We start from the raw sequence: 12,301 nt of genomic DNA, 5'->3' as shown, positions 1-12,301 counted from the left end.
GTCGAGCTTGAGCAAGCTCAAACTTAGCTCGTGTTCGGCTAGTTCGAAATAGCTCGTGTTCAAAATTGGCTAGTGAACAGTGTGTTCTTGTTCATCTCGATTTTAATATTCGTGTTCATGTTTGGCTCGAAATTGGCTCGGAAAAATTAAATTGAAAAAAATAGATGTAAAGTATGGAATTCGAACATTGACCAAATGTATACAAAAGAATGCACTAACCACATTATCACACGAGATGTTATGTTTTAAACTTAGATATAAATATATATAATATATTATTATATAAATAACATATGTAATATATTATTATATAAATAATTATATTTATTTTTAATTTCAAGCTAAAACGAGCCGAACACGAGCGAAGAAAACGCTATTCATGTTTGGCTTGTTTATAATTCGAGCTTTATATACTGGTTCGACTCGTTTACTTAACGAACGAGCCGAACACGAGCTATTCGCGAACAACGAGCTTTTTTGACAGCCCTACTCCTTATGCTCTCCCCCCTCTCATGATGAGAGGGATGGGGCTCTATTTATAGAGTTGTGCGTGCAATTAATGCATAAATATTAATCACTTTGATCAAATTGCTCAGAGGGCTTCTCAGACGGAGTTTGATAGACGTTTGAGTGTCTTAACGATCTCAAAATTTAGTAATATTCGGTTCGTTGGATTCATCTCGTCGACTTGCTCAATTCGACTATGAAGTTTGTACCATTAGGTTTGTCTCATTGAGTCCATCAGTTTGACTATAAGTTCGTTGAAATCAGAGCACTAGATAATTTTTAATCAAAGTTTGAACATTTCTTGCCCAAAAAATTGTTCTGAGATTCATGTCATGTCTCGAGATTTGTGTCGGATCATGAATATTTGTTAGAGGTGTATCGGTTGCCCCACTATTTTCGATCAGAGCTGACCTCGTTACCCGAAAATATTAAGATTCGGAGAACATATATTAGAATAAAATGCATATATATTTCATCAGAAATTTGAGCTCAGCTCAGTTTGTGCCCTCCCTGTGCATGGTCTAGGGTTAGAATCCCCCGATTAGCACATTATTTTCGCCAGACCACTAAGTGGACCAATGCATGGGCCGCAAAAGCCGCGTAAATGGAAGCAGGACCGTGACTGCAGGATTTGGGCCAAGAATAATGAAAATTGAGCACATTTTAGCCACCCAAAAGGTTGAATTTTAGGCGATTTTTTTTTCTTTTTTTTTTTGACAGATGCCCCATTTTTTAATTTTGTAACGTGAGAATTTAGAAGGCTAAAAGTGGGAATATAAAAAAAATTCAGTTTTCTTCTTCCTTTTTTGAAGCTTTAATGCCTAGGTGAGTCATTTCACAATTTATCATGCATTTTCTGTTATATTATTAGTTATTGTGAGTCGTATACATTTAAAAAAAAGAAAAGAACAATGTCTGGGATTTATTGTGATTTCTTATTGTTGTGTTATTGTCGTCATCGCCATCACCGATATTGGTGCTCGAAAGGTAATTTTTTTTTCCGGCAAAAGGGGTAATTTTCAAAATATCAATTTGAGATAGGAAAAACACAGACTCGTTTGGAAAATCTTTTTAAAAAATAGGATTTTAAAATACTCACTCGTTGGAAAGTGAGTGCCCATCCATGGGGAATTGAGTACCGTTTGGGAAAAATAAAATATCACTCGGGAAATGTTAGTTTGCGAGCTAACCATTTTGTGCAAGTACATTGAATGTTGATTGTATCTTTTTAAGATCTCTGGTTAAGTTTATATTTTTTGCTCTCCGACCACAGTGTCTCATGACATTGATTAGCTCCTCTTAAGATTGTTGAGAAAGTTGACATTTCCCGGTGCCCCCAAATAGGGGTTGATGTCGAGAGGCTGTCTGATTTTTGGGTAAATTTGGACTTGTAAATAAGAAATATTCTGAATTTTTTGTCTTATAAAATAAAAATAAAATGTAAATCAATTGAAATTTTAAAATTTTGAAAATTTGAGCATTTGAAATGTAGGTTCTTAGGATTTTAAAAATATTTAAAGTCTTAGGCTTTTGAAACATAGACTCTTTAGGCTTAAAATTCTTTAAAATTAGGGCTTCTTTTAAGTTTTTAGAGATTTGAAATTATGGGCTATTAAAATTATAAGTTTTCAAAGTTTAAAATAATAAGATTTGGATTTTAAAGTCATAAATTTGAAAATATTTTATAAGATGGTTTCAGGAATTGCATTAAGACATCAAGTACTCGAGCTAAAATAGCTCAAGCACATAAATTTAATGCTCACATGCAGTACAATCAATGTATTACATGTTCAAATATAAGGTTCGAGTATATTGTGAGGGGCTAATTGGCCCGTTTTGTATATAGGATAGGGTTGTAAGTCTTTACCCCACTAGTACGATCCAACTCTACGCAAGCACCAGAGTTGACAAGTCTAATGAACCCTAATAAATGTCCAAATCATAATATAAAAATTTACAAGTCCAAATCACCACACTAATCAGATCTTTCTTGTACTAAGGACTGGAAATGACAAGTATAATAAGTCCTAATAAATGACCAAATCTTGAAATAATAATTTACAAGTCCAATCATTGTCCTTATGAGGACATGAGTCAACAAAACTTATACCCTAAAAGTATAAACTGACAAAACTAAATGTCTCACTTTAAAGATAAAGAATTTAAATGCCTTAATCCTCGATGACGGTCGTATTAATTGAAATTTTCAATCAGATATGACAATCTTTTAAATAACAATTTTCAAAGTAACCAACCAAATATTCATGTTAAAATTCAATCACTTAAGAGCTAAAAGCAAAATTCATTCACTTTCCGCAACAGATTCTCGAGGCTGACAAACTCCTGATTGACTTCAACTCACAAAGAGCGAATGTCATATCAAATGTATCAAAATATTCATAATCAAAGTAATTGTCTATAAATAATTATGTGACCTGAGTTCTTTGTTCGAGTGGTTTTACCGTCAAATGACACCATAAAATAACGGTTATAACTAATCCTCTAATCAGACAGTTGTCTCCAAATAACACTATTATATTACGGTCACAGTCGTAGCTTGTATGTTTCACAATGCTTTTCTACCATTTGAATTGTGAATCATAAAGATACAATTGATTGACACAAAACCTTCTATTATTAGCTAAGATCCACTTAAATGTGTCCCCTTAGTCAAACATCCACCCAAGATCTACAATGATACATTGGACGACGCAACCCATAGTTGCTGTCAAGGATTCTTCTGTCAAGTTGGGTCGACTACATCTTCTAACTAAGTAGATCAATGACCATAACGACCTGGGATGACGAAATTATGAGATCTTGATCCGGTTTCGTCTTCATTCACCCACCATCTACTTTATGTTTCAAGTAATAAATTCTATAACTTAAATTTTGTGTCTACTGTTACTATATATTCGATATTTAATCCTTAATAACTAGCATGAATCAAAAGAGATCTCCTATTATTGTGATGAGTAATTAATCATAGGTGCTTACGTTTATAAAAAAACCTCGGAACCTATTTAAAATTCTTCGCTAAATGAGGGTGACATCCTCCAAAACTCTGTCTCTCTCAAAATAAGGATAAATTCAGAAGGGAGAAATTGTGAATTTTCGAAGCTCACACACCCAAAGCAACATTGCGGGTCTAAATTTTTATTTCTATTCTGCGCTTCTTAAGACTTCAAACATAGGGAAACTTCATCCCTGTAACCTCTACCCAATCACCATAGCATATCTGCAACATCTCCTGCAAGTATGTGCGAGAGAAAAGTATATTTTCCTAGGGAAAATCTGCCATGGATTAGCAATTCTTACAGGTATTCAGACCGAGACCCTTACATCTAACATCATACTCAACTTCTACACCAAATGCAGCCTAGTTGAGTATGCTCGCAAGCTGTTTGATCGAATGCCGACGAGGAGCATTGTCTCTTGGAACACCATGATCGCCGGCCATAACAATCATGGAGAATATGTAGAATCTCTCACTCTCTTTCAGCAAATTTGTCGTCAAGGATTGGTCTTGAGCGAATTTACTTTGTCGAGCATTCTCTGCGCGTGCGCAGAAAAAATCGCAGTTTTTGAGTGCAGGCAATTGCACGGTTTGGCTCTCAAAATAGCAAGAGATTCTAACGTTTTTGTTGGAACCGCACTGCTTGATGTGTACGCCAAGAGCAATATGATCAATGATTCGGTTCAGGTTTTTGATAATTTGACTGAAAAATCTTCCGTCACTTGGAGCTCGATGGTTTCTGCTTATGTCCACAATGATCTTCATGAGGAGGCTTTGGTTCTGATTTCTAAATCTCAGAAAATGGATTTGGAATGGACGAAGTTCACTCTTTCTGCCGCTCTGAGTGCCTGCACTGCATTAGCTGCAACTATTGGAGGAACGCAGTTACATTCCGTTATTGTTAGAACTGGATTTGATTCAGATATATTTGTCTCCACTGCTCTTACAGATCTTTATGCAAAATCTGGGTGCATTAAGGAAGCTTGGAATGTATTTTCGATCGCAGAGGAGAAGAGCATCGTCCTGTGGAACGCGATGATTGCAGGATTCTCGAGACACGCTCGATGCCTCGAAACCATCATGCTGTTCGAAAAGTTGCGGAGTACAGGAATTTGCCCAAATGAAGTAACTTTTGTATCTGTTTTGTCTTCATGTAGCCATGCTGGTTCAGTTGAAAGCGGGCGTTTTTATTTCGATCTTATGAGGAAGGATGGTGAATTGGAACCTAATGTTCTTCACTATTCTTGCATGGTTGATGTTCTTGGTCGATCTGGATTTATTGAAGAAGCATGGGAATTGATTCAGAATATGCCGTTTGCTCCCACTGGGTCTATTTGGGGATCTCTGCTTAGTTCATGTAGGATTCATGGCAATCTTCAACTGGCGAAGGTTGCAGCAGAACATCTATTTGAGATCGAGCCTGAAAATGCGGGAAATCGTGTATTGCTTTCGAACTTATATGCCGCAAGTAAAAATTGGGAAAAGGTTGCTGTTTTGAGGAAGAATTTGAAGGATAATGGTGTAAAAAGGGAAAAAGGAAGGAGTTGGATTGAAGTGAGGGATAAAGTTCATGTTTTTGTTGTTGGGGAGTATAATCATCCGAGAATTTCGGAGATATATATAAAGTTGGAGGATCTAAGGAATGAGATGAAGAAATTGGCTTATAAGACACAAAATGAATGTGATTTTCATGATGTTGATGAAGAGCAGAAGGAGGAATTGCTTGGTCAACACAGCGAGAGATTGGCATTTGCTTTTGGTTTAATAAGCTTGCCTCCTGATGCAACCATTAGGATAAATAAGAACCTCAGGGTTTGTGGGGATTGCCACTCTTTTCTGAAACTTGGATCCAAAATATCAGGAAGAGAAATTATTGTGAGAGATATAAAGAGGTTTCACCATTTTTGCAGTGGTTTATGTTCTTGCAGGGATTTTTGGTGACTAGAAGTCTTCGTGATCATCTTTTTCTGATATAAATTTTAGATTCATCATGTGCTGCTATTTCTGTTGCAAATTTAGAAATTTGTAAATGTTTCCACCTTACGACGATGATTTTGGTGTTGTTCAATACAATTTGGCATTTGCTTTGCATTAAAAGACTTCTAATGGCTTTGAGATCGCCAGAAACTAGGAAGGTGTGGGAGAGAAATTTGCGCAAATTTATAGTTCGAATTTGCACGTGTATGAGCGAGTATGATTTACATTTGGGGGCACTTACATGCTTAAAAAAAAAACAATTTTTATGTATTTTACAGATCCAACACAAATTTGCATGGATATTTATATGTATAGCACTAAAAACTTTAATATTACATCACAAGAATCACTATTACTATTTTTTTTAAATGAATTATGCATGTTTCATGTATAGGATTGCGATACCAATTGTTATGAATGTAAATATAAAATTTTAAATGTTAGATTTGTAAACACATAAAAATTGGGAGCTAAATTTTGTCTCACTGTTGTATTACTTGAATAAATTTTGTTGAAACTTCAATATTACATTGTAGGCGTTGGATATGTAAATACATAAGAAATGCGTAGTAGGCATGTAACTTGCCCATTAGATTTCTATGGTATAAATTTAAATGCCCCTTATTTATTTTCTTGGATGCCTGCAAATGGGTTTAGGTGAGATCCATAAACAACAGAATAAAGAAATTTTGGCATAATGAGTACTACAGATACCTCATTCATATAGAGCTAAGCTCCAAAACAGCATTCTAGTTTATTGAAAGATGAATGCCTGTGTCCTATTTGCGACAATATGAAAAAATAAAAAATAAAAGCAATGTTGACGCATTTAGAGGTGTGTTTCATTGTTAAGAAGATGATGATGATGATGCTATTTTGATTTAATGTTAAGATTTTGAGTGATACCCTCCTAAATATGAATGTTTAGGTGTTTATTATGTAAATACATAAGAATTACGTGGCAAGTACGTAAATTTTCCCCCTCCCAAAAATAGGAGAGTTATATATATACCACTCAAGTCTTTTGTATTTACATATCTAACACATAAACTTCAACTTTTACATACATATTGGGTGTATTTCACCTTTTTAAAATCAACATACAACTATTTTTTATATGATCTGAAAGATTTGGGCGGTATTAATGTAAATATCAGAGTTTTGGTGTTAGATATGTAAATACATAAGAGTTGAGTGGTATATGAATGCCCAAAGCAAAACCATAATACAGCAGAGTGATGAAAGCCAGAGACAACATAATTACTACAGAAAATAAAAATAAAATAAAATAAAATAAAATAAAAATCATGAATGAGGAAATGACAAACCCATAATTTGGTCAGGCAGAATTCTTGGCAGAAAGACTTGTATCGCACAGCAGCTCAGAGATATTATTTGGCTGACAATTCTTTTGAAAAAAATATGAAGTGCTAAAACTTAAGAGATGAATTATAATAATGATCATCACCACATCCACAATACTCAAAAGGCTGTTTTCCTTCCTAACAAATACGAAGTCTGTAGTGCCCCCAAGCACAGAATTACTCTTCAGGGCACTAAAGTCAGAAAAAAAAAAGGTATTCTCGGCCAAACTGTACTGTTTGGTTGGAAAACTACATCATATCACAATATTGGGACCTAAAAAGAAGACTAAACAATCAGAAAAACCTCCCATTCCCATTCCTCCCTGCTCCCATTAAAAGAGAAAAATTGCAAAAAACCAAAAAAAAATCAGAACAATCAGAACCAAGCTGCCCTTCCAGGGAACAAGAGAACTTTAACTTCCACTTGGATTTCGGCGGCTTCCTCTCGGCCCTGATACCGATCATTTTGTGAATGAAAAGGTAAACGAAAGACCCTTCCGCAGCTCCCTCGATAATATCTTCTGCCACAACGAAAAAAAAAAATCTCACCAAACATTCTATTTTCACCTAGATCCATCCCTATGCATAATACATGTATAGGCTGTTTGCAGCAGCGCAGGCGATTGAATTTTCATTTGGATGCCAAGCGAGGTGGAGAACTTTCATTGTGAAGTCATGAGAGTTTCCGTTGGCATCGACACTGGGGCTGTCAGTCCCTGTTCGAAGTTCAAAAATGAGTTAAGAAGTACCAAGAGTTAAAATTTTGGGAAATTTACAATTGAAGCACACAATTCTCATCTATTTTTACACATCTCACACCTAAACTTTCAAATTTACATACATAGCACATTTCTAGATCTATTTCACTTTGAAAAAGTGGTAATAGTGGCATCTTTTAAGTGATGTTAAGGATTTGAGTGATGTGTGTGCAAATAGGAAACTTTTGGTTTTAGATATGTAATTACATTAGAAGTGTGTAAATGTCCCCTAAATTTTACATAATAGTTACCTCTTCGAACAGCTCTTGTTAGACCGCTCAGCGCTCTTCCAGGTCTTGCTGACGTTTGCACTTGCCTCCTGCATTAGAAAGCCATAATTATCACTGAAAGTAACACGGCTGTCAATAACTTCAATATAAATTTTTTGAGGTAAAAAATTAAGTTTTCCATCTGAAAGATTTTCCGATGCAAATTACATGAAATTATTTCATTATAAATCTCTCTCTGAAGACTGCAGAATAGGGCCATGGAAAAAACACCCTACTGCTATTGGAGTCCAAACAAGATTGATGTCTTAGTTCCAAAAAAATGCAAACACTATTGATTATGGTTATAATAGGGCAATTTACATTCCTACCACACAATTCTTATGTATTTACCTAACACCTTAACATTCGTATATACAAGCATACCAATCAAATCTTCAACATTAGATCAAAGATACCACCATCACTACCTTTTTTTTAACTGAAATACACATTTTCATGCATAGATTTATGACAATATGGGTATGTGCGTAAATTTCCGTATATAATATCAAAATAAGCAATGTCAGACAACACAACACATGATCAACGCACCATTTGTACCAGATGAAAAGAAAATATATATATAAATAGATAAAAGAAAAACGCATCAGATTGTTTTTGAGAACTAAGCAAATAGTCATGATAGGGATGGCAAAGTGGCAGAAGAGTCCAAGCTAATAAAAGGCTTTTAATTAAAAGAGAGGCCTGAAATATGCCTTTAGAATTTATTTGTTTAGACCGCCTCTTTTATTACAAAGTTCTTGTATCTTTTGCCGAACAAATTTTATCATTACATGAATTAGACAGTATATATTCCATGTTTATGTGAATAGTCGTTAATATACCATCCTTTTAATCGTTTAAAAGCATATATAATTATTCTATTTCTAGCTCCATGTTTTTTTAAACCAGCAGCAGTCCTCTTTCAACAAGTCTGTCAATCTTTCCAAGTTTTTTTTTTCTTGGTAATTCTAATGTGAAAGCTTGTCAGGGACTTTCACCCAAAAGTAATCATTATGAACATAGAGATCCTCATTTCTGTAGAGCAAATCCTAGTTATGCAGAAATTCTCTGGTGCTAAACAAAATCAAATATACTCTCTCTTCTTAATCAAGGAGGAAAAACTGCAGTGCAGCAGAAAATAACCATAAAATTTTATATCTCAACATCTTAGTAGTAATTTACAAAGCATTGGTCTTCTAAACCAAAAGCTTACAGCTCTAAAAGAACAAGGCTTTAAGATGAGTGGTGACGCTTCATATTGCATGTGATTTACTACTGGAGAAACACACATTTTTTAAGCAAAGTCTAGGGCTGTAAAAAATTGGCCCAACACGTCAACTCAACCAGAACCCAACTCGAAAATCAGGATTCGGTTTGAACCAAATAGTTTCCAAGTTGGGTTCAGGTTAGTAATCATAACCCCTTTAATTTTTCGGATGAAGTTTGTTTGGACCCACTAACCAGAAATTTACTCAAAACCGACCCGTCAACCTGAAATTGACCAAACATTGAATTGAATTTGACCCGAAAAACTAGAAATAGGTGTTGGGTTGTGGTCAACGGGTTGAAAACAGGTCGTGTTCGTGTTGAACTTACTAACCCGTTTAATATTTGGGTTGGTTTTGCATAAAGCAGCCCAAAATCACCAATTAACATTGTTCCACACTAAAAATATTAGCATATCTTCATCAATATAGATATACCTCATAGGGTTCTTGCTTGCTTCAAGAGTTGTTGCCTCACTGCTTCCAGATGCACAACCAAAAACACGGAAAAGATTGCTGTTTTAACACGAAACATATGCTTATCACCGTCAAAGAAAAAACACCCAATAAAACCATTATCACACAGAAACCATCATTAATACCTGTAAGAACCAGTAGCTATACGAAGTCCATCACCACTTACACCACATTCAAATTTGTCAAAAATTGAATCGTTTTCATATAAATCACAAAGCTGCACCAAATAATGAGCAAAAACAGTAAAAAATATAGAAAAGTAATCCCATATTGTAACAAATACTTATCAAAGAGAATCAAAGGCAATGAAAAATTACTCTAGGCCGCAAATGCTCATGCACTTGGAAAGTTGCAACTGGACCAGAATCCATGTTTATGTCCCATAGCTGAAAATGACAAAATTTCAGAAAAAAAATACTATGGGCGAAGAAAGAAAAGTCAGAAGATTAACAAAAATTAAAAACCAAAATCATAATTACAGTTACAATCTAAATGACAGAAAATTTAGCTGATGGCGTGCACAACAAACAGGTCAAGGAGATTACAGTAAATCATTACCACCATTAACCCACATCTTAAGTTTTTGTAGCTCATAAATCCTCATGTTTCAATCATTTTTGTTTATTGTTATTTAAGATGTTAGACTTACTCTTCACAAATCATTTTGATCTAATTCTATCCATGGACTTGGGTCCAAAAACTTTTCCTTAATAATACCCGCACATTGATTTCCTATACATGAGCAATCGGTGCTTTTTCTACCCTTCTTGGTATAATCTCAAACTGCCTAAGATATTTTCAACCACTTAATCTTCAAAAAATGTACTCTGACCATTACTCAAATATAATCATTCTTTAATTTATCCTTCTAAATCTAGTTAAACATTCATAGTGACATTTTGATTTCAGCCAAGCTTAACTTAAATATCAAGGATTTCTTTACAGTCAAATACTTAAATCCATACAGTATAAGTTGCCTAACTATGTTTTAATAAAAATTACCTTTCAAGCCTCCACAACTTCCTCTTATCATGTAATGCTGAGCTATCTCACTTAAATGCATTTATTATGTCCTCCCAGATGCTTAAGCCTATAATAAAAGTGCCCCGCATTATCTTCTGATAAAATTAGCCGATATTTGCTAATATCACATGCATAACATAAGGTTAAGTCATTGTTTTATTATTCTAAATACCTTTTTAAGTTTTAAACATTTTCTACAATATTCTAACTATAAAATTGATTAAAGATATGACTCGTTTATGTAATCTTCAGAAATCTTACGTCAAACAACTCAATTTAAATAATTTTTGGCAAATAATTATATAGCAAATAAAAAATAGACTCAAATGTTAATCCTTAAATTAATCCTGTTGGTATTGAAAACATTGTGATCACTCCATACTTTTAATACCTGCCTGTGTTATATGATACATAGCTTGAACAATTTCACTAAAGACTTGACATGCACCTTTCTTCCTTGATATAAACCAAATAAATTCTTATACTAATTGATCATATGTCATCTCAAAATCAGTAAAAATTATATGAAGATCATTTCACTACTCTCAATACTTTTCATTAACTAAATTGAAACAAGAATCGCTTCCATAATAATTCTTCAAATTAGGAAACCAAATTATTTCTTCAAACAATAGATTTTTTAAAATTTATTTTCTATAAATTGACATGCATCAATTTTTCACATTTTTTTATGCTTAAATTCTAACAATTTCTTCCTTTATATTCATGATTTTATGTTTTTGAAGGTTGAAATTGTATTTTGCAGGTCACAAAAGTATTAGCGCACACAAATTGAAACAAAACAGGGACTTTGGAAAAAAAAACAAGCCAGCATAGCCAAGCCTAGAACTAGCTTAGCCCACCATTTGTGTGCGACAAACATCCTTCCGGGTGTAGCCACACTGCATTTCGGGCATGGTCACCATGTCTTTCACAGCTTGTGCACTTGAAGTTTTGGCATAGCCACGCCAAATTGCAGTATGACCACGCCGCCCAACCAGAGAGTTAGGTGTATAATTTATGTGCAGAATCCCGATGATTTTTAGGAGGAATTTGAACTCAAGCTATAAAAAGAACATCATTGAAGAGTTTAGGAGAGTTTTTTGGGAGAGAATTAAGGAGGCTAGAGTTTGAGAGAATTCTTCTCCTCCTCTTAGTTTTTCTTTGGTCTATTTTTTTTTTTTTTTTGAGAGGTTTTGAGAGAAGTTAATTGTCGTTGATTGTAAAAGAGGATTACCAAAGGGCTGTAAGTTTATTTTTATTTTAATAAAAATGTTTCTTGTAGGTATGCTTTCCATGGAATTTTCTTTGCTTTTCTCTCAAGTTATGAGCAGCTAAATTAATTTTCGTACCTCTGTGATTTGTGGGTGGATTTTCTGGCTTGATTTTAGTTGATGATTTCTCATATACGTTTTTCAGCGCTTTTAATTGTCAAATATTGTTGATTAACCTTCTTGCCTTTGTTTGCTCCTAATATGGCCAATAGGAGTGTTAAAATTAATCGAGATCTACGACTTCGGCAGAAGCGTTGTGGAAAGAATATGTTAACCACAAGATCTGAATAGAACATGAATGTTTTATTACGGATCTTGCAATCAATAACGAAGTCTTAAAAATTATTGGGGACGCCATAAAGATAATC

At 34.3% G+C, this 12,301-nt stretch overlaps 2 protein-coding genes across 5 annotated transcripts in view; one reads left to right on the top strand and one right to left on the bottom strand.

The window, feature by feature from the left end:
• The first annotated feature begins 3,840 nt into the window (after positions 1-3,840).
• Positions 3,841-5,637, top strand: LOC110025653 (pentatricopeptide repeat-containing protein At5g04780). Its single transcript, XM_020726240.1, has one exon. It carries the CDS (start codon positions 3,920-3,922, stop codon positions 5,462-5,464), a length of 1,545 nt encoding a protein of 514 aa, XP_020581899.1. The 5' UTR covers positions 3,841-3,919; the 3' UTR covers positions 5,465-5,637.
• Positions 5,638-6,891: 1,254 nt separating this feature from the next.
• Positions 6,892-12,301, bottom strand: part of LOC110025664 (serine/threonine protein phosphatase 2A 55 kDa regulatory subunit B beta isoform-like) — a 30,707-nt gene continuing 25,297 nt past the window's right edge. For 2 of the 4 annotated variants that reach the window (XM_020726256.1, XM_020726259.1), the window contains exons 11-15: positions 9,954-10,022; positions 9,762-9,853; positions 9,598-9,675; positions 7,874-7,941; positions 6,892-7,580 (exon numbers count right to left, since the gene is read on the bottom strand). In XM_020726256.1, coding sequence (XP_020581915.1) covers positions 7,444-7,580; positions 7,874-7,941; positions 9,598-9,675; positions 9,762-9,853; positions 9,954-10,022 — 444 coding nt within the window. In that variant the 3' untranslated portion in view covers positions 6,892-7,443. The remainder of the gene's footprint in view (positions 7,581-7,873; positions 7,942-9,597; positions 9,676-9,761; positions 9,854-9,953; positions 10,023-12,301) is intronic. The other 2 variants (XM_020726257.1, XM_020726258.1) reach the window with 1 other exon arrangement.

The sequence above is a fragment of the Phalaenopsis equestris genome, unplaced genomic scaffold, assembly GCF_001263595.1.
Source record: "Phalaenopsis equestris unplaced genomic scaffold, ASM126359v1 Scaffold000320, whole genome shotgun sequence".
Taxonomy (NCBI): domain Eukaryota; kingdom Viridiplantae; phylum Streptophyta; class Magnoliopsida; order Asparagales; family Orchidaceae; genus Phalaenopsis; species Phalaenopsis equestris.
The sequence above is the reverse complement of the archived record's forward strand: the minus strand, read 5'-3'. Positions and strand labels throughout refer to the sequence as shown.